The sequence below is a fragment of the Stegodyphus dumicola genome, chromosome X1, assembly GCF_044657685.1.
Source record: "Stegodyphus dumicola isolate Sdum_Otavi_A_Nest chromosome X1, ASM4465768v1".
In the NCBI taxonomy this organism is placed as follows: Eukaryota; Metazoa; Arthropoda; class Arachnida; order Araneae; family Eresidae; genus Stegodyphus; species Stegodyphus dumicola.
The window spans coordinates 175,948,653-175,972,638 of record NC_140780.1 but is presented as its reverse complement, the minus strand read 5'-3'; the positions used below and the strand labels follow the sequence as shown (position 1 = coordinate 175,972,638).

General features: G+C 31.4%; 1 protein-coding gene across 9 annotated transcripts in view; it reads right to left on the bottom strand.

Annotated features, from left to right (window-relative positions):
- The window catches only part of LOC118199700 (CUGBP Elav-like family member 2), an 807,763-nt gene that overhangs the window by 113,979 nt on the left and 669,798 nt on the right, over window positions 1–23,986 (bottom strand). For all 9 annotated transcript variants that reach the window (XM_085807858.1, XM_085807857.1, XM_085807855.1 and 6 more), the window contains 3 exons: window positions 6,911–7,051; window positions 5,164–5,218; window positions 4,028–4,105 (listed from right to left, as the gene is read on the bottom strand). In XM_085807858.1, the coding sequence (XP_085663984.1) occupies window positions 4,028–4,105; window positions 5,164–5,218; window positions 6,911–7,051 (274 nt within the window). The remainder of the gene's footprint in view (window positions 1–4,027; window positions 4,106–5,163; window positions 5,219–6,910; window positions 7,052–23,986) is intronic.

Genomic DNA, 23,986 nt, shown 5'->3' with positions numbered 1-23,986 from the left:
AAACAGGAAAGATGTGAAAAATAAGCAACGCCTTCGTTGGGAATCGAACCAAGGACCTCTAGAATACGCGCCCAGCGTGCTGACGGCTACACCACGAAAGCATGTTAAGAAGGCGGGAGAAATACCTTATATACTCTCCTTTTAAAGTTCGACTGGGGTTTAGGGGACCCAATCGCTAAATCCTGAGTGTGAAGAATCATCATCCACCACGCCACTGTAGAGACATAGTTCGGGCGCCACTGTAGAGACATTGGAATTTTTTGGAAGCATGAAAAAATTTAAAAATGAGCAACGCCTTCGCTGGGAATCGAACCACGGACCTCTGGAATACGCGCTCAGCGTGCTGATCATGCTGATCACTACACTATGAAAGCATGCTAAGAAGGCGGAAGAAATACCTTATAACTATTTTTATCAAAAATAAAAATACATTAAAACAAAATAATTAATGTCTATTTGACAAATGAAATTCACATCATTAGACGCAAATCACCTTTAAATAGGTAAAATAAAAAGGGAGAAGGGAAACTTCAACAGAGAGGAAAAATTATTGATTAAATAAATGTTGACAGGAAGAACGGTATCAGTGGAGAAAGTCAATGATGGAAAAATATTAGTACAGGTGAATGAAACTGTCAGTAAAACAGCCCTAATGACTATGTGATTATTTCCGTGGGTATAATTATTAATAATGCAGATTATGAAGTTCAAAGAATCGGCTCTATTTTCCATTTATTATAGACCTCTACAGAAAGTTATTACTATGAATTAAAGAAGAATGGTATTTATCAATTAATACAGACTCTTTTCATACATCCGTTATCAAACCAGTTTTAAGAACTTGGAATGCATAAAAAGCATACAAAATTCATCAGAATTGTAAAAGCAATAATAAACATGTGCTTATTGACTGATAAATTAAATATCTGAGATACGAAACACTAATACGGTGGCACAGCACTTCTTGATATTAGAGCCATAAGAACAAACATGTTGTTGGTAGAGATTTCAATATCTGCTTTACCTATTCCGGTATAAAAAAAGCACAACTGCATTTTGATATTTTAGATAATAATTAGTGGTAAAGTATCACTAGCAAAAATTAAAAATTCGCAAAACTCATTATTCCGCTTTGATCAGTGTAGACCCCCTTTTTTCTCTCTCAAACTAATGGTAAACTAATTACTATCCGAAACTAAATGATCGCAAAAACTAATAATTTTCCCTTTGGTGGATGCTGTACAGCTATGAAAATAATATCCCATCTTTATGCTGATGTAAAACAATGTAAATTTCGTAATAAAATATTTAATATAAAACATATCTTGTTTAATATAATGCAAAAGACTAACAAAAATAATAGAAATAACTGCATGATTGGACAGTGAAAACTTAGATGTTCTCAATAGCAGCAAAGCCGAACATATGACGATGATATTGTGGCCAAACACGTAACACATTCAGTTAAGTACACCTTCATTGCAAGATATCAAATAAACAAGGAATGATGGCATTTAATCAAAATTAATACACAGAATAAAAATAATATTTCGAAATGGGTTCGAAACGAAATAAAAGTATTTTGTAATATTATGTTGCCGAAAGCAAATCTGAGCACTCTTATTAGAAATTTCTTTAATTACCTAAAAATAAATTTTCGTAACTGTGTTCATTTCCGTAACGTCAGAATGTCTGATGTGTGTAATAATATACATAACGATTTGTCCACAGAAATTCCACAACAAAACTAACAAAAAAGAGGAGATTTATAATGTGAACAAGTGAAATTGCTTATGACTCATGACACTCAAAAAGGTTAGTTCGAGAAAATTTTTACAGCTAGATATGTCATAAAACAAGTCTTCTGTAAATCTGCGATTATTACCTTTTGGATCTGCGATTACAGTGGATGTTGATCTGCAATTGCTATGGATACATTTGCTGAATCTTATTGAGAATTATTTGGAAAATGGTTAAACTGCAGAATTTATATTCATTTGAGGATAGGTGGAGAGAGATACAAGCATGTCCAAATGTTGTACTAACTGACCACCGGTGAGAAGACAGGCTGTGTAGTAACATCTAACAAACTCTGACAATGAACGCACAACAATATGGTTCCAAATGGGAATGAAAACAGATTGTTGTATATTAAATAACTGGAGATAAAAACCCTCGAAGTTCCCTTCCTTCCAACACAAAGACATTATCCAATTAACTGTTATTCTTTTCCTCTGACCATTTCCAGTATATTTCATGAAGATTTAAAATCAAATTCTTTCATCACCTTTAACCGAAAAATCTCAAATTTACTCTCTCTTTAGAACTTATAACAATTTTTTTGGTGGGAAAATAAGGAAGGATGATTGGATGAAATGAAATAAATTCTTTCATCACTTTTAACCAAAAAATCTCAATTCTCTCTCTCTCTCTTTAGAACTTATAACAATTTTTTTGGTGGGAAAATAAGGAAGGAAGCATGGATGAAATGAAATAAAAGGCCATAATTGAAAGTGAGTTTATGGAAAAAATTACTTAATAATTATACATATCAATACCTTTATATAAAGTGCTCTTACAGTTTTAGTTCAGCATTTTGCAATATATGCATGAACATATCCATGCCTGTATTTTTAGTCTTGCAATGAATAACAATGAGGCATATTTAGTTACTTACTTTTGCAGGCAGAATGATAGCAGTTTCGTACTAGACCTTTAGAAATGTGTCAAAAATTTATCGATGTGAATTTCTAGCTTTAAAAAGTGATCTTCTTCACGATATTATTTCTTAAAAATAACATGAACAGTTCTTTAGGTATCCTCACAAAAAATTAGGAAGATAATGGATGTCTGAAAGGCTTACCTTTTTTTAAATGGCCCAAAATTTCATTTATACTATAGATATAAATAAAGATGCTTGAGAATAACATCATCATGCATTCGTAATATTAACTTTGTCAAATAAATGTAGTACTTATCTATGGATGAAACCAATGAAGCTGATATCTATTTGAAGAAAGTGCCTTGAATAAATGCGCAATTATAACACGTTATGTATACAACTACAACACGAAAACTGATACCTTTTATAATATTCACCAGTTTTCCACTGCTGTAAATAATTTAATCAGAAGACTCGTGCGTGAATTAACGATATTACATACAAAGGTTATTATTACATGAAGCCTCTAGTTATCATTCAGTTCATGACTTTTAAAAAACTTTTAAATAATCTCATAACAACATTAAGAGAAAATATTATACAAAAAGTGAACTATTAGACATATTAAAGAAATAGAAATATGTGACTCCAACGGTGAATACTCAACAAAATTAGTCACTCTTTATTGAAATACCAAAAGCAGGCATGCATATACTTTAAAGAATTTCAATAGAAACTTCAACATTTAAAACATGATATCCATTAAATGAAACAACTTGGAATAATTACAAGTTGGAATTACAAAGATAACAAAAAACTTATTTAAACTGAACATACATAAAACAATTTTACCATTTTATTTAAACATGAATGAAGAATTATAAATACCAATCTCTTTTACGGCTGTAAGATGACACTTCTTTATTTCCATTTCATACAAAATATAATACGAAATACCAGAAACAAATTTATTAATGCCTGCAATTTTACAATGCGAAAATAATGTACATTTCGTATTACATTAGACCTTCACGTTTGTTAGAAGCCATTTTTTAAAGAAAGAATTAAATTATACAGCTAATAAAATTTCAAAGCATGAATAAGCTTCAGATTATCTAAATATATAAGAGAAATTTTTTTAAATATACAGATCAAAATAAGAATATTTCATATTCATAAGTATTTTAACGTTAAAGATATTTTACTGTTTGTTGTTAAACGTCTGATTAATATATAAACAATTAAAGATGCTTCAATGATACAAATGCAGTTTGATTACTGGAAACAAACAAGAATTACATTCAGTATAAGAACCTTAAAAGAAAATTGTCAAGCATGGCCATTCACATGAAAATAAAAATATACCTGAACTGCTGGTATTCACAGACACTTGGGCAGCAGCTAATGCAGCTATTTGCTGCTGTAAACTTAGGGAACTAAGACCTGAAAAGATTAGCATTGAAACGATAAGCATACATGGAATTCATATTTTTTAATAGATATATATAAGCACAATTCTAATTTTTTTTAAACTGTAAGTGTTTTCCAAAGCTCTTACAATACTTTCCGTTACAGAAATAAAAGTTTTTAAAACGTCTGCTAAAAATAAAACTATGTAAAACTGCAATTTAATAAGAATGCAAATTTACAAGCACCAATTTTTAAGTTGAACTAGCGAGCAAATTTCATAAATACTAAGTCCCACAGATTATGTCTGGAACTCCATCTGATGTTTACGCGTATTTATGCGTGTCTAGGCCAATTTGAACACATGCACGTTAACTCAAAATTACCAAATTTTAAAGAAACAATTTTTATAAGCACATACTTTATTTTAATTCTCGAAAGCTACTACATCTTTATCAAGAAGAGATAGCAGAAAGTAGTAACAGCATAAATGAGCATTATAGGTCGATAACTGTTGTTTAAGGAAGAGTTAAAAGGAACAAGAAAACTGAAAAAATTACAATTACCAGCTGAAAGTGAAGATTTTAGATAAGAATGGTAGCGATTTCAATGATTTTCATTGATGCAACGAGATTTGAGCAGTTTACGCAGCACGATTTTATCAGCCTCCGTTTATACAGTAGTTGACCTCTGAGATTTAAGAAATCATTTCGGGACATTTAATTTTGGCCTAAAACTTGAGTTGAAAAATCATATCAATAGGTTCATATATAGAAAATAACAAAACGAAGGGATAAAAGGCCAATGCATCCTAAGAGTACATTTTAAGCACCAGAAATAATCAAGGAAAATAGTTTATTTCAAATAGAAGTCAAATTACTCAAATGGAGTATTTTGAACAAATTATTTTATCCAATAAATTTTGTGATTTCTATCCAGAAATATGTCGGTTCATTCACTATGTTCTTTATTTTCATGATAAAAAAGTAAGCCCATAAAATTAAGCAACAACAGATAGACAAAAAATATGAGATAGTATGCAAATTGAAATCAGTTAATTCAAGAAAAATATCCATAAAAGCAAATGTTTTTACCACTGGAAACCTGAGGAAGATTGGCAAATGCACTAAAAGTTGGTTGTGAGGCAGCCTGCAAAAGATTTAAGATCATGAGAAAAATGCAGAAAATATTTCATTACATAAACTTTATTTAATTGAAGAAATGTTGCTAAATTAGATTACTGTATACAGGGATAAATAAAATACACGTTTATATAAACATGATAAACGAATATAAAGAGAAGTTACTTAGAAAATTATATCTTTGAAAACGATTTTTTTTCACTTTATTATAAACTAAGCTTAAAAATACCTAAACACAGCTTGTTATGGTATAATAAGGAAAGTGTATTTTAACAATGAATAACGAAATCTGAGCTAATAGTCGGCAGAGGATGAAATTAAAGGAAAAAATTACTTTAAATATTATTTAAATCTTAAATTAAGCTCAAACACGAAAACTGCTCCGAAATCAGTTTGACTGGGATTATATGTGACGTAAATTTGCGACAAGACTTCCTTAGCAGTTTCAAAAGAGAGCTAACTGTTAATTTGATTTTCAAAAATTAAGAATCATTTAGAATACAGCCTGCAATAAAAGACAATTAGACCTGAGGCAAAAAAGGGCATAGAGGAGAGAAAATATTTTTCAAAGCAATTCGTATTTGAAATGCTATAATTACGGATAATACGAATGTACAGGCATCTGTATGTTATGTTACATGTAAATATTTCCTCAATTTTTTTTCAAACTATTGAGAAATTATAAGAAAATGAAGACGTAGGCATTGCAATTTTGGGCACAAAAATGCTTTATTTCAAGTAACAATGGTAGACTCGCTTAAAATGTGAAAAAGAGAGGTAAAAAGTAGCATGGAAAATAATTTTAAATTATGAAAATTACACTATGGAAATCTTGTACATTTACGCATTTTATTTATTATAAAATTATGTTAACTTTATACCTTCAAGTCTTCAAACTGACGATACATTTTTGAGCAAGTGATAAAAATTCTTTTCATCCATATACAAGCTGATAAAAAAGGTTTCAAACTATAATATCTACATATCGTGCCAACATTTCCATCAGGACTGGTAGTGTTTAATGATATTTTGATATTTCCTAAATATTAGATCTTGATATTAATATAATTGATCTTGATATTATTATTATTTTGGACATTTCCTGAAATATTAGATCTTGCTATTTATTATTATTCTTGATATTTCCTAAATATTAGATCCTGATATTAATATAATTGATCTTGATATTTATTAGTATTCTTGATATTTCCTAAATATTAGATCTTGATTACAATATAATTGATCTTGATATTTATATACTTTTGTATCTTTTACCCGCGAAGAATCCTGTTATTATTCTTGCTAGTTTCCATCAGGTATAAAGCGATCATGAAATACTGTTTTTGTCCATCTTTTGTCTCTGTTTTCGTCTCGTTCGATTATCAGCGATACATCAGTAAAATGTTATAACAAAGTAAGTGAAATTAATTTTTCAGATAAGAAATCTTTATGGAAAGCTTTCTAAGAGAAACTGCTCGTTATATTATTCTGCACACGAGGACAGCCAATAAATTCTCATGCAACCAGGTCATTTCATCAGTGCAATCAAATGCTGGACGAATTTGTCGTGGTCTTCCTCATATGTAACGTACGTTAATTGGACCTTGCTTTTGAATGCCTCGCTCGAAAGTATCTTCGGTTAGCAAAACTGAAACTGAAAAATTTTTTAATGAATGTATATTACACTTGCATCACTTACCGTTAGGTATTGAGGACCAACAGCTCCTAAATTCGCTAAATTTGCCATATTCATAAGATTTGCCATTAACTGGTAGTGTCTTTTTTGGTCCTTGTCTTTCTGCGTGTCAGCGAATTTCACCACTAGTGGGCTATTGCAACCCTGAAACAAACCAGAATAACATCATTGTGTATGAAGACTTAAATATGAAATTTAAATAAACTTAATAAACGTATTCCTAAAAAAACATGAAATTTAAATAAAGGTTTCCTTGAACATTCCACACGAATTGCATGATTCACCCATTTCTGGACACCAAGAAATAAGGAAAACAGTGCAATGAGTTCGCAAGGCGGTATATTTTTCGCAATTGCAAAAGCTTGTAAATGAGAGTGTCAGGTCGCACCACACTTCTCAGCTAAATAACGATGTTAATTATAGCCCGGCTGTGTATCTAAATAATATAAAAGCTATGTTTCCAAATGAATTAGTCGGAATAGACTTATTAGGTTCTTACCCACGTAGTGAAATCAATAGACTTATTAGGTCCCTACTCACGTGGTGAAATCAGTAAAAATAGGTTTGTACTTATTATTGTAGATCATTTCTCTAAATGGGTAGAAATAGTCCCTCTGAGAAGAGCTTCGGCTAAAATAGTTCCAGATTCTCTCTTAAACAAATATATTTTAAAGTACGCAGCTCCGCTAAAGTAATTTCGGATAATGGGAAATAGTTTATTAGTCAAATATTTGAGGGATTATGTGCAGGGATTGATATACGTCATTTAAAAATACTGCCTTATCAGCCGCAGCCAAACATAGCGAAGCGGATCAGTAAGAGCATAATTAAAATTATATACATTGCTATGTGAAAAACTATCATAAGTGCTGGGATAGCGTGATCAATGAGTTAGCATTTGCTTTGAGGTCTGTCAAATTTGAAACGACAGGGAAGACTTTAAAAGAATTGTTTCTTAGTCTGAAAATGAATTATTTCGCTAGATAAATTATTCTTTGTGCAAAAGAGAGCACCAGATTTTAATTTGGCAGATATACAGAAAATAATAGATGAAGCTATAAGAAATTCAGACATGGGAAGGGAAAGGCAAAATTTATATTACGACAGAAAAAGGCGAGAATTAATTACAAGGTGAGAGACCAAGTTTTAAATTTAAAGCATTCATTATCATGTGCTAGGGAAGAGAGGGTAGTAATTTTAAGCAACTTAAGTTCCTTTGTAACAGAGCTATCTGACTGTAACCGAACTATTTTATCGAACACTATCTAGTAGCAAAGAGAACGCTATTATTATTATAGAACGCTTATTATGTCTCCGTAATTCTAACTCTAATTTTAAATGTTACTCCTGAATGTTGTTTTGTTTTAGTGTTATGTTCTGTTCTGAAGTATATTTTCCTTGTAACTGTTCTTGTACTCTGTTAATAAATCCTTTTAAAGCTAGCCGGTGTTTATGTTTATAGAAAAATAGTTAAAAAATGGCGTCCAGAGAAATGTTTAGAATTTCCGTTTACAAAATAGCGTTAAACGAAATGTTGAGAACTTCGGTTTGGTTTTAAAAACCCGTAAATCCCAAACTTAAGTTTTGGTTGCTGGAGATCGGCTCAATTTCCTTTCTCAGGTGTGGAGTGCTGGACAAAATAATTTTTGAAACCAAATGGAACATGGAAGTCTAATTCAACAACTTTCATAAGACCATTAAATATAAGTTTCTTTTACATTATTGTTCAATTTGAGATCAAAATCTTTTTAAACTGGTTATTTGTTATACTCTGCGTTTTAGGGCAAATTCAAATTCCTCACTGAAACCAGATTTATAGATTCAGTTATATTGCTGACTAAAATTTAATAGTTCCGATTCTCATACTTCTAAACTTGTATTAATTTGTTATTCTAAAATAGTTTTATGTGCATACTAAATTAAATTATGACTTCTGGTAGCAAACTGAAAGCATATTTTAATGATAACATTTTGAATAGATTCACTGATATTGTTGATTAGAATTTATTAGCATCGAATTCTCAGTCAAAGTAAGAGACAGTTTTCTTCCCCTCCCCCTGAATTCAATACTACAACATTCATGACGTGTTGACGTCGAATCTTTTTGTTTACATTTTATAGGTTTCCTTTCATTTCTTTTGAATATTGAATAAGTGTTGCAATCTAAGTAAAATAAATATACTGAATTTGTTGATATATTGATTTGAAGAACATTTTGAGAGAATGTTTATTGTGTACATTAATAAAATACCACTGCTTTATTTGCTTTAATGAATGTTTTGAAATATACTTCTTCAAATGAAAGAAAATAATTATGAATAAAATAATGTTTAACTGAAGTGAAAGAGTGAGTGTTGTGAGTACTGCTTAATGTTTTGGTTAAGATTAAAATTAAAATAATTCAGTTTAAATGAAAGCTTTTGATAAGACTTTTTAATGTTTTGATAAGTAGTACACGAATATTTGAGTAAATTATTATACGTGACTACTAATTTTCTGGATACAATAAGGGTATTTTATAAGGTTATTTTATGATATTTATAAAGTTAAGATATGATAAAGTTTAATTTTCTGTCAACAGTTTAAACTATAACTCTGAGAGTAACATTGTTTACATTTATAAATGTTGTTTAGCAATGGTATAAGTCCCCCCCCGGCCACTAGTCTAATTATAGCTTACCATGCTAAAACGCAAAAAGTAGATTTAAGAACTCTGGTTACAGCATTGGGTTTGGAAGTAAACGATACCATGCGAGTGATAGACACTTACGATTTGATCTTATCGTCAAATTTGACACTTAGATGAAGCTTTCACCAAGAATCTTCTTGAAACTTTAATCAAAACTAAACAACAAAACAAAAGTGAAAGCAAAGATCTCCAAGAACATTGAAGAAAGGAACAAAACCTGTTGTCAGAGTTAGTGCGTTTAAAATTAAACTTGGCAGCTGTTGGCTCGAACTCTAACCATTTTGCTTCAAATGCAATTATTGAACCAATATTCAACACCTAATTCCTAGGTTTGCAGAAACTGCGGACATTGCAGCCTACTTACAAATTTTTGAAAGACAATGTGAGAAAGTTAGTGTAAAAAAATAGGTTATATCACTCCTCTCCTGCCTATTCTTCTTATAGACATTTCAAAAATTATTTTAAGAAAACCGAAGGACAAATTTGAAGAGCATTCGTACGTTAAGAAGATTCTGCTTCTAAGATTCAAATTAAATTCTGAATAATTTCGAATCAAACTTACCACGCACCAGAGACAGCCTGGAACTTTATGGAAACAGCTAACGAATTAAGCAGTTATCTGGAAAAGTGGCAACATAACCTCGATGTTACAGTCACTGAATCACTTAAAGACTTGGTACTTATGGATAAGCTTAAAAGAAAATTCAGCAATGATGATAAGGAGCATTTTATTGACACTTGGGGAAAAATGAAGAGTTCATCTGAATTAGTACAGAAATTGGATGATTACGAAGCTATACTTGTTAAAAATGAGAACTACAAAAATCAACCCCCTGTAAGGCGAAACTGTTATTTCAAAGTGACAAATCCATCCAAAATCAGAGTAGAAAATCAAACAAATGATGTACGGAGAACTAGTAAAACCTTGCCAAATCATGGTGAGCAGCACTGACAGCTACATCGACGTTCTTTAACATGCTATGGGTACGGAAAGACTGGATTTTATCAAGTCTTAAGTGTTCGGACTTGCAATCCCCAAAAGACTTCAAATTCATCTAATTTTGGTACTGTACAAATCCGATCATGTTTTTTTTTCCACCCGGACTGCTGTATTCCGAAATAGTATTATATCTGTTTCTGGGTACTGCCTTCGCCGACAGTGGTGCTAGCCACTCAATAGCAAGTGAATCCCATGCAAAATGCTGAATAGAAACCAGTAAAACTTTGTATAGGTACCCATAAAATTCTACGGTTTTCTACTGACTGTAACTGGTTTCTATTGCTCTTTACTGAGTTTTCTTATAGGTATCAAAATGTCCCACAGAAAGGAGTAAAACTTTCTACTGATACCCGCAGAGTTGTGTTGGTTTCTACTGACTTTTACTGAATTATATTGATCTCTGTGGTTTTTTTCTTACTGATATCAGCTATCACCCATACAACCAACATCAATGCCAGAATTTTCTGCTAATTCGGATTGGTTTATATTGACTTTACTAGTTTTGTTACTATATCATTATAATCTCAAAATGGATACCAAATAAATCTTCTGTTGGTTTATATGAGTTTTTAGGAACTTTCTAACTGACGTCAATAGACCTCTTGTAAACAATAAAATTAGTACTGGTATCAGTAAACCAAAATTTATTGGTATTCTTTTTGTCTAGTGATTATTGTAAATTATTTATTTGCTTTGTAGAAACATTAGGTACTTTTTTGGAAGCAGGCAAGATGAAAAATGAGCAAACGCCTTCGCCGGGAATCGAACCGCAAACCTCTGGAATACGCGCCCAGCGTTCAAACCACCACACCACGAAGGCATGCTAGGAAGGCGGGAGAAATACCTTAGAACTTATTTTTATTTTATTTATTTATTTGATACTGTTAAAATTAAGGTTATCTCAGTTTTGTAACCAATAGGAACGTTTAAAATTTAAAAAAAAAACATACAGTGAGCCCTCTCATCTTCGTCTTCCCTGAGATGATGAGTATTTCTTAGAATAAACATGAGCATTACATATGACCTCTTTAAGACCGTCGATGTAACCTGGAAACGTAGGTCGTCGTCATAGGATAGGTTTACTATATAGGCTTTTATCATAAACAATAACAGTAATCGGTACTTACATATATACACCCACACACAATGAGGCCTCTCTAAGACCACCAGCTACACATCAAAAATTTTCTTTGCGGGTGGTCGCCTTAAAGAGGTGATGCTCAATACCAATATATATACAATATAATAAGTATATACTAATATATACTTAATGTTCTCAACAATATTTTTATCTTTTAAAAGCGGATGCCTTAGGGGAGTTGCCTCATGAAACGAATCTCTCTAAGGCAACCATAGCCAGAGTTCCAGATTTTTCTTTGCGATCGGTCGCCTTAGAGAGGGGATGTTCAATACCAACATGTACTTATGTTCTTAGAAATAATGTCTTTTTTTTTTGGAGGTCCTCTGTCCAAAACCCTGTCCAGCAGGATAGTTAGTGCTAATGAAATTCGGAATTTTGCATAATGAAACTCTATGCAACAGTCACCAAAGGAATATAAAACTGGAACTCTCAGCCGAACTTGCTGCCTTTTCTTCTGTTTTTCTCTATCATTGCAAAACTAAAGAAACTTCAATCTGCTTGAACATGTAATATGCACGGTGATCTAAACAGTTGTTCGAACATTATGTTCACAGGATTGAGTTACGCACTTACAGTTAAGTGTTTTAAATAGGTATCTTAATGATTTACTTTACTATACTGAAATTAACAAGCTTTGGTCTTTCACTCTCAGGATGAGAAACTCCTTTTCGTTCAATAAAGCTGTTTTTACAGATGTGGTATTCTTTTACTTCGATTTAGAATAATTTCTCAATGCCTTAGTAACGTGTTTAAATGCATATTCATCAGTTAACTTTTAATGTATTTTTGTAGCTTGTATTTAACTTGATTTACATTATTCATATCAGTACCAGTTACATTTAACAGACTTCTTTTGTCCATAAATCTAGAACGACACAAACTTAATATAAACTTGCTGCTTCAACCCAGAGACATAGGTGAAATGGGTATTCAATAGATTCATATATTAAATAAATGTTCAAACAATATGTAGGTTAGAACGGTATTCAGTAAATCAAAGTATCTTTTAATGAACGGTGATATTTCCGTTCATTGAAAATGTGAATTATCAAGACATAAGAGTTACATCAATTAAGAAAACGTCACGAACACAGTACAGGATTTGACTGAAAAGTATTTTCATTTTTCAATTATTGCCGATTCATGCAGGTATTGAACAGAAATGATCAGGTGTTTACAACAGTTAATTAAAATTAATGAAACTGGGAGTTGCTGAAGTGTTTTCTGCAGCACATTTCCATGTGTTCTCTTAAACAGAATAAATTTCTTCAAACGTTATTAGGACTAGCAAAGAGAGAAGAAATACAGAAGAAATGAACATCTGGTTTTGACACAAAACGCCATATGCTTCCGGTACCGATTTCGGGTAGCTTTTAAAAGGAAATCAGACTCATTCTTTTGTTAACTGAAACCATTTGAATAACATCTGGGGGGAATGCCAGATTGAGAACTAGGGAATAATAATGTAACACTAATTTTTTCTAATTCTTCTTTCTATTGCTTAGTAAAATATTGTATTTAAGAGGTCAAATATATTTTAATAATTTTAAAAAATCGAAACTTTTATGCTTTTATATTCAAATTCGATTTCTTACAAGCATTTAAAAACAAACTCCGTACAAAAATTCGCTCCAAAAGTTAGTACAAAATAATTCTAAGGTTTTAACAATTTAAAAGACCAGATGATTTCTTGACATTTGCATTTCAGCAAGTTCCTCGAAATAAATCCCCTGAATTACGCACAAAATTCTTCTGTGTACAATTTTATACAAATGTACGCTGGCACATAATAAAAATGTTAACTTATAAGTATATCTATCTATACATTAATTAATTTGAAGAAAGTAATGTGTTTACAAATTCCAAGGTAATTTGTTTTTTAGTTAAAATTTTATAAAAGTGAGATTTTCCCGTTTGTGTGCAAGATTTCCCTGAATTGGCTGATTAGAATTTCAAGAAATTTTAAAGGCTTGTTTAAACGTGTATAAAATTACTAATTGTTACGTTTCTGACGCGAGAACATTTCGAACTGTAATTAAATTTGAAATCGTATGAAAACTTTGATTCCTCACTTTTCACTGAGTTAAAATTAAGATGATTATGTATGCAATATTTATTTATTTATCACCACTGAGCAGGCTTCTGATATAAGATGTATACTAAACAGAATAGTAGTTGCTTAGGGGGAGTTCAAGTACAATCCAGCAGCCGCCACCACCAGGGTAGGGCTGTACTTTTTTTAAACAAAGTCAGAAAATACCTATAGTAGCAGTATTTCATAAACAAAGACAACTTGCATTCATATGCTATATATAATTTAGAGTTATAAGTTGGTACTTAGTATAATAATGACAAAGCTACTGACTAAATTTTACAAACACTTAATATAATAAACAAAACAAAAATAAATAAATAAAAAATAAAAACAAAAATAAAATAAATTAAGGAGAAAATAAAAATAAGAACAAAAAATAAATAAAATAAATGAAGGAAGAAACAATATAAATAAAGTGAATAGATATATATAAATAAATAAACGTAAATATAAATAATAAATGAATATTAACAAAAGGATAATAAAACAATTACTTAGCTAGTTGATGAGAATGAATATCTCTATCGAATGACTCAGCCATTGGGAGTAACTTGTATGCAATATTGTTTAAATAACTAACAATGCATACTTATGGATATTAGCTTATTAATATAGGTTTATCTTCTTATTAATGTTAAGAAAATAATGTGAATTTAAAGGATATGAAAACAAATTAATCTTACGCTTGCACTGTCATTGGTCCTTTACAATAATCTTTCTTGCAAATGTTTTACGCCGGCAGTTTTCCCCATAGGTGCATCATTACAAAGCTGTTTACGCGTTTTCAATGTGCTGATCAATTTACGCAGGAAAACTGTTTGCGCAGGAAAACCCCTTTTAGTTCGGGCGCCACTGTAGAGACATTAGGATTTTTGTAAGCAAGAGAGATTGAAAAATTAGTAACGCCTTCGCCGGGAATCGAACCACGGACCTCTGGAATACCGGCCCAGCGGGCAGAACCACTACACCATGAAGGCACACTAGGAAGGCGGGAGAAATACCTCATAAGCTATTATTACGCTCAGCCGTTAGGCCTTTGATAGCTTCGCAGCTATATGTTATATCGCAGCTATATGTATTCTGTTTGAATCTTGATAGCTTCGGCTATATCTTTTTAGTTAAGATTAGTTAAGTTTCGATTCTTAGTTTCTTAAGTTAAAGCCCGAGTGTCTGCTTTATTGTACAACTTCAAAACGGAGTTTTGTTAACCTTTCGTTGGAATAATAAAGGGTTATTTCACCCTTCTCACTTGTTGTTTTCTACCTCGCGAACTCAAGCGATTATTCGCTTACTAGTTCTTAAAATTCTTCACATTCGACTGTAACTTAGAAATACACAGTGGAGAAACTACACCACTATCAGTAATATATGGAATAAATTTCATTTATTTCCAACAATTCCTTCATGGTGCTGCATGTTTCATAAACATTAGATTTTAATTTGAAAACCTATAACAGCAGCATATTTTATTCAAAAATTGAGTTTTCTCTGAGATAGATAGATATGAATTTAAATGGATTCAGTTCATACGTTTCTGTAAGTAATATTATAATATAAATCTTTATATGTAAAAATTAACAGAGTTTTACAAAAGCATGTCCAAGTATTGGAGGAAGTTATGAAAAATGCGAAATGCTCTTTATGCATTTATCCTCTCCTTTTTCAGTCTTTCAAAATCTTCTCCATATTCATTCGATGATGACTGTTCTGAAGCTTCAAGTTTCTTTTTACTTTGTATTTTAAGGATTCTTTCTTCAGACTGACTTTTCGAATCATTATTTCATTTTTGCAGATATGGATTTTATCAGTTTCCCGAAGCCTAGATATAGGGTATTAAAGGGTGCGCAGATCTAATCTTTAAGAGCTGCCTAGATGTAGCCTTTAAGAGATGTAAGATAAAATTAACCTTCTAAAAAATCCAGTTTTATAGGAGATTAGACTTTGCTAGCTCTAAAAACTCATAATATGTAAGGCTTGCAACACTAAAAAGTTAAAAAGTATCTGGACACTCGTAGGGATTTTTGTAAAACTTTTAAAACTTCAGTCCGAAGAAAGCCATCTTCACCTGAAGCACGTTACTATATCCACCTCCCCAGTATTCGATGCATTATTCCAAGAAATACAGTTTAGACGTTTTGCTTAAAATAATTATGCGTTCAAACTCATGTCTTTGAAAACCTTTTTCATTGCTAACAGACGAGATTCTGGATGACAATGTTTTCGGAAATATATTTTTTATAAATTCAGTATAATTATTAAAGGGAAAAATTTAAATAAGAGTTAAAAGTTTTTTAAAGCAAATCTTAAGTATCACCTTTTTGAAAATTGAATATGGCTCTGTTGCTTACATTTCACTACTTAAATATAGTACCTATAAGGAAGTATCAACTTTACCAGTGCCTGTTGTCCAGATGTAAGATCAAATTAACCTTCTAAAAATCAATTTTCCAGTTTTTTAAGAGATTAAACTTCGCTACCTCCTAAAACTCACAATATGAAGCATTGGATGTTGAAACGCTTGATATTGAAGCACTGAAAAGTATCCGAAAACTCGTATAACTTTCGTAACGAGAAACGTACAAACTCAACTGTATCCTCATTGAGACTCGAACCATGGATCTTTCATTTGCAAGCTGGAGGTGCTAACCATTTATATCACGACAGCATACCGGGGAAAGGCGATATTTACTTACAAACTAAAGACTAAAGATAATGAAAGGGACAATATGAAAGGGATTTTAAGCCATTTATTAAGAAATGTTTCCAGGTGTTATTTTTGTTCCTTAATTACTATACATCAGAAATTTTCGGAAAATGCATTTTCCGAAAAAAAGTAAGGATTCCCTGCATTTTTCCTTTTGCAGGGAAATTTTCCGAAAATTTCCCTGCAAAAGCGACTGCAAACCCATACTGGTTGTAGGAACATTTCTTGATGACAATAATTAGGCTAGGCAGTGTAATGCGAATTTTTCTGCTAAAACGTTTGAACTTCGCCCTTAAATATTAACATAAAAATTATTAGGTTGGTCCAACTACAAATTATATACATTTCAGTGAACAAAAATCAAAAACGAAATTTTTTGCATAAAGTCGTCTTTATAAAGTAAAAGATTTTAATGTATCATTCCATTTAAGAATATAGGACAATTTCCGTAAAATAAAAAGGTTTAAAATTCTATGATATTTTAAATTTGTGGTATTTTACACGAAATTCTGTAATTTTTTTCTCATCAGACCATTAATTTTTGCTTTTTTTGAAGATTTTTAGAGTTGTAAAATAACAAAATGAATAGAAAAAATTACGTAATTAAATACATTGACTCCTATTTTTTTACCATACATAGAAATAAAATGATAAGTTAGTGCTCTACAAAACATATACGAAATTTTAGTGCACTTATAAGTAATTTGCAACTAAGTGTTCTTGACATAAACAAGAATAACTATAACAGTGAAAATATCAACTATCATTATTTTTTTCAAAAGCCATTTTCCATTCCTTAAGTTGCGCATTTAAATTTTCAGTCAAAATGTTCCAATAATATATTTTTTTTTTTTTTTTTTGCTTAGATACGAAAGATTTATCTACGTAAATTTACGAACTATGAAAATCACATAAACATCAAACAAAACTAATTTGTATATCGCGACATGAAAGCTACACTTAAAAGAATTTTAAAGTAATGCAAGGTTTATCAGTTAAAACCCGAAAAATCAATATTTCGGAGGATAATTAAAGAAGAGCTGTCACTGATCTGCATATTGAAAAATAAGGAGATAATGAGAAGATTAATATTCATGGCCTGCTATTTAACAAGCAACAACTGTGTCTTACAGGTCGTCAAGAGAACTTTGAAGCTTTTAACAGAATGACTTACGATGAGATATTCATTTGGCACTTCCGGATTTGGTCAGTCGTAGAGCATTAAAAATTGTCAGCAGTTTTGTAAGGCTGACAAAGAACGTAATTAATTCGTCTTCTCTGCTGAGGATGTAGTTTATCGCAACCCATTAAAATGAAAGCGTTTGGCAGCCTTCCATCCCCTAACGCTCCTCACACAGAACGTTTCTTCCATTTTCTTTTATATCAGATTTCCATTTATTTTATACACACCTTCTATGCATGGCAAAGAATATATTAATACTAAATCCAGTAATAAGGAACACGTTTATTTCAAATTTAATGACAAATAATACATTCATTTTAAATGCTAATATTCAACCAGTTTATAAATTTCTCATACATACTGAATCTTTAAAGTAAGGATTAATTTACTGTAACATGCTGGTATACATTTTACAAAAAAATCTTTAATTTCTTTTCAATTTACATCACCACTTTTTTCTTTCTTGGAACAATTTCTTGATGTAGTTAGATGTAAAAGACTTGATATGTCACGTTTCAAGGAAACTGTAATAATTTTATATCGGAAAAGGGTGGGATTTACATATTGCAATTTTTTTAATAAAACATTTATACTTCAGAAAATATATAATTATGTTTTGCTCACCTGTTTTCTACATTTAAATTGAACACTTATAATTTATTACTAAGTTAAAATGTGTATGTAACTTATATAGAACAAAAAACCGCAGTGAATAATACAATTTGTTTTTACACGCACACAAATACGAAGTGGACGTAAAATAATTTCCCCTATTTAAGAGCTCCTAGTGATCGAAAAATTTAATTTGAGATGTAAGACAACTGATACTAGAGTTAAAGGAATTGCAAGATATGCTTTAGAGGCAGATGTCAGTAATAACAATGGAGTTTTCACTATTATGGTTGCAGCGAAATAAATTAAAAAAATTTCGATTAGAACCCTCCCTTTCCGTATGGCAATAGGATAGGCTTATTAAAACAGTATAAATGACGTTGAAAAGTTACCTGAACTCAAGAAATGTCTGCTTTGGAAGTTAAAATAATGTATCCTTATTAAATAATCAAATGATTAAACCTACTTTGGGGTATTTAACAGAGTAACTCCAAGTACTGTATTTGACATCGTTACTTGGTATCCTTCTGGTTTACGTTTACCTCTTTTGTCACATCTGGGTGCAATATAATGCTCGATCAGATATGAAATCAACTGTTACTAAATGAAATCAGAGAATTTATATGTATGTTAGACTACCATTAACTAATGACAATTTAATATAAAATTTATAATTCTCGTTTACGCTTTCCTGTTAGAAAGCAATTATATTTAGCATTCCTACGTGCTCTCGAAAACTTCCATTTAAGAACTCTACCACATGTTGCTTTCATGAGACTTGCCTTTGGAATATTATTGTTTAGAATACTATTTTTTAACAAGAGTATTTTGTAACGACGTATGGATTATGCCAAATGTTGTAATCATTCTACAGCTATAAATAATCTGCTAAAGAATCGAATTATTTTCCTGTATCTGTTTGCTGAGAAGAAAGAATTCCAGTCTTCTTGATGATTATACAGCTTCCCCACTAGATACGAAGAAGGACAAAAATAATCTGAATAATATTCTTGATTTCATATTCTCCACGGTCCATTATGAACAGCAGCAACTGGAATAGCTCATAAGCCTTCAAACCTTTTGTACTTTCAGTTTGGGAAGATGATAATCAATCCTGTGTAAAATTTGTTCCAGGTCTTCATGCTGTGAACGTGCAAAACACATTACTCTTCTCTTCTGCAGAATGAGTCCCCTAAAATCTCGTTAAAACTGAAATTCAGTGATTAATGGAGTTACAGTAGTTGCTTTATTTCATTCTCATTCTCTTCAAACTAGATTCAAACGCATTTTACTGCATAAATAAGAATATATCGCTTTAAACTAGAAATATACATTAGGTAATATATTGTCTTCGAACTTTGTTTCGTGGAATGCCTTGGTTTTCATTCTACTCCTTTAAGAGTTCCGCAAGTGAAAATCAAAATTCAAAAGAATTTTTAATACCGTGTGGAAACAGAGCTAGATATTTAAATAATTAAATAAATAAACTTTTTAATATTATAATGTTATTTGAATTAATACTAGATCTGATTTTATCAGCCTGCCCCCTACCGAATCAGATGGAAATAAAAAAAACTAAAAGAAAAAAAACATTCGCGAATGTTCTTAGTCCGAAGATTCTATTTCGTGGTTTACTGACATTATACTAGGCCACTGAGGTAAAAGACATTGTCATCAGCTCAATCCAAATGCCCTTAGCCAGAATGTTTTTGAGCGAAAAATTATTTTCAACCCCTGTAATAACTGTAATAACAAAAATTAAATACAGAAGAATACTTAATGCCGATAATGAAAGGCACTTAGGGAAAATGTCAACAGAACGTCTCAGTTGGCGACCCATTAAATTCTACAGAATATCTCAATACTCACATAATAGCCTACCGTCATCGCAGCCTCTTTCCATATTGAAACAGTATAAGACATATTACATTCAACAGTTTTCTAAAACACGCAACCACACGAAAAATTTTCTAAAATATAAACTTCTTTGTTTTTATATCCAAAATATTGCATCTAGCGTATATGCCGGTAGTAGCCCAACGAAATAAAAGAAGAAAGAGGCTGATCGAAGCCGTTCTTCGCGTGCGCGACCGATATAGCTTTACCACATGACATTTTAGTCAAACTGTAAATTAAAGATGGTAACCTATTAAAGACGGCCCACAGCGGCCTAGCGGTAAAGTCACTGAACACTAGTAGTTCGGTCCGAAGTTCGAATCCCGCAAACGGACTGGCTGCATGGCCGCTTTTGTGACTTTCCCCAGGTGAAACGTGTATACGAGCCAGTTTCTCTTACAAATTCCTCCACGAAAGCATCTCTCTCCTTAGGCAGATAGCCTCCAGGCTTTGCCTAAATTAAATAAACAAAACCTACTAAAGGTACATGCAAAACTCTATAAAAATTGTAGGTCCATTAGCGGCTGAGCAGTAAGACAACTGAACACTAGTAGTTCCACTCGAATTCAAATTCCGGCGAAAAGGCTACCCACACAGGAGTTCCTGTATTTTTTTGTATTTCAGCTTCGTTCAGAAAGTCCTCAGTTTCCTTCAGAAAGTCCTCCATGACGGTAAATCTCCTCTTAAGACAGATAATCATTGCGTGATTTCCCATAATCCGATCCACAAAAGATTCGAATGGATCCAAGTTGCCGTAAATTGCTACTGAACTTTTTTCTTCTTTACTCAAATGGCCGGACACTGGCTTCTCGTATATTTTGGCTGAATATGCTAGTTCATGACAGGTGGAAGACAGCAGCCAGAATAATGCACTTTTTCCTGATATTTTCAGAAGGAAACTGTTCTGAAACAAGCAACAATTCAAGCAGCGAAAATACTTTGCTGAATTATACATTTTCTTTTTGTTTACAAATTGAATTCAAAAGTATTTCCACACAGTTTAAGTTCAATGAATACAACAATCCAATCATACGTCAAACTCAAAGCTGTCTGTAAGAAATTTTAAGTGGAAATATATATTAATTGCCAAAGAGGGCGTAAATCTTTCGTGATGATATATTTCCTGTTCTTGGATCTGGCAGTGCCAGTTGAATATGTGTTAGACGTGAATTAACTTGGCAGTTTTGAAACCTGATTCGTAATGTTCATTTACCTTTATGTTATGTGTGATTTGAATTAGTGTTTCTTGAACCAGGATAACTTGAAATCTTGACGGTTATTATAATATTTTATACTGTCCTTTTACTTACGCTTACAAAGCAACAGATGTTGCTTTAAGGAACATCTGTTGCATTTTTGAAAATAATCATAATACATAATGAACATAATGTGTTTTCACCTGACGTGTGAATGTGGTTTCGTTGATTAAAATATGATTACTTTTAACATGAAACTCACGCTACTGTGTAAAAGGTCACATCACATGTCAGCGAACAAACTGGCCGATAGCAACAATTTTCGCGTTCAACTATTTTTATGCAAGATAATTTCATATTTTTGGTACATTAATATACATATACATATATATATATATATATAGGATTAGTATTCGTTTCTTAATACATTCACTTTGCTCTTTCATTATGATCATGGTTTGCGAGCACTTTCCTCAGAAGACAGCCCATCAAATACGTAACTGACTCAGAGGTTGTCAGTAGCATAAAAAAGTAAACCAACATTTAGAAGGATGTAGGTTACACAACAAAGGAAATTATTCGAGAGATAATAGGAAAGATTTGAAAATTATTCAATACCCTTTTACATATCGATGAAATTTTAAGTACCTGAATCGTGATCGTCTAGTCGGATCAGAAATTACCTCTTCATCCATAAATCATAGGTAAGTACCATTGCACTGATTAACACAATCTGTCATGAATGTGAGGTGAGAAAATCCCGTACTTCGATAGGGAGAGGAACATAATTTATGACTTAACCGATGATTAATTTCAACCCATAGGAGTGAAATGCTCTGTAGAGGGAATTCATTATCTATTTGGCGAATTCTGAGAGAAAGTTATAAGTCTCATTGTTACGATCAGTTGATATTTTCAGGCAGCAAATTTGACACAACTTTTTAATAGAGTAAAACATTTAAAACCAGCATTTTAACAAGCGTATACTATTACAGCTACAGGATTTTTCTCTTACTTCGTGCATAGCTCCTTCAAAATGCTGTCATGTAAAAAGTAGGTGTTCTTTATTTAAGGTTTTGGTCATCATTCTGGAAATCGTTCAGATGATATAAAAATAATACAAAAAATCGAATATCCGCATGCTAAATCACCTTCTCCCCGCTTAAAGAGCTTTTCAGTTTAAATGAATTCAGTGTATTAATTAGCATTGACTATTTTGACTGATGAATCTATGTCAAAGTTAAATGACAATTAAATCGTATTTTTTGCACTCAAATTAGCGACCTCACAATAAATCCGTCTTTCTGTTTTCACACGGTACTATTATCAATGTATCCCGATGACTCGAGTGATCTATTTATCTTCAGTGGCAGAAAAACAGTAGACCACGACCTTAAGGTAATTACTAGTGTAACTAGGCTTTTCCATTCAAGACACACAGGGCTCGCGTTTTAATTTGTTTGTACTAATATGAAATATATTTTAAACAGCTGATTTCTGTGAAATTAGCATTTATGATCAAAATAATTAGTAAAACAAACTAAACTGAAATCGTTATTCATCTATATAGTATCTCACTAGATTCTTAATTACAATGCAATCTATAACGGCCCACTACTAGAGAATAATAAAATGTGTTTTAAAGTGAAACAGCAAATTTATATTTTGGAAGCTTTGATATATCAAAAGAAGACGCTTGTTATTTAGTTTCTGTGCATTTAAAAAACTACATAGAGTGCTCCATTAACTACCATATGTTCACAAAATAAATTACATCTGATGCAAACTCAGAATACAAAAATTCAGACTCCTTGATAGATTTAATATCTCTTTTCCAAATTATTCAAGAAACTTATTCAAAATCAACTTTCAATATATGTGTATGAGTGTATTACATACAGAGCACCAGAATTGCTTAGTTTAAAAGGGAAAAGAACACAAATTCCCGCTGTTTGGGAACAGAATAATTATTTTTTCTTTTCTTTTTCTTTTTTTTTCTTTCTTTGCTCTTTTCTTTTTATCTTTCTATTTTTTTATTAAGTTTTATTATTAAGTTTTTGTATCTCTCTGCAATTTGAAAGCGTCGTCTTTTATCAATCCAAGAGCAAAAATAGTTAATTTATTATGAAAACCAATGGCTTCATTTTTTTCTTTATGCTAATGCCGAAAGATAAAGGTATTTTATATTATAAAGTGCTCTATAAAGTTAAAAGAATGTAGTTAAAATAACAATATATATATAATCATACACACAAAAATACGAAATTTAATCTGAAAAAAAAAATCAACTACATTTCTATCTTTCTTTCTAAGCAATACCATTGGTATTGAAAATAATATATGTTAAAACTTCATAAAGTAATTAGTGTTCATTCGGGAACTAAAATATTTTTTGTATATGATACTTTTCTTGCGATTTCTGATAATCTTACTGTTATCTGCGGCTTCAGTTTTTTAAGACAGAAAACTTCACCGCAAAGAACATGCTTTTGTAGAGAAACTCTGTGTGTTACAAGATCTCTACTAACTTGCAGTTTTCTTTAAATTTAGTACTCTGTTTTCT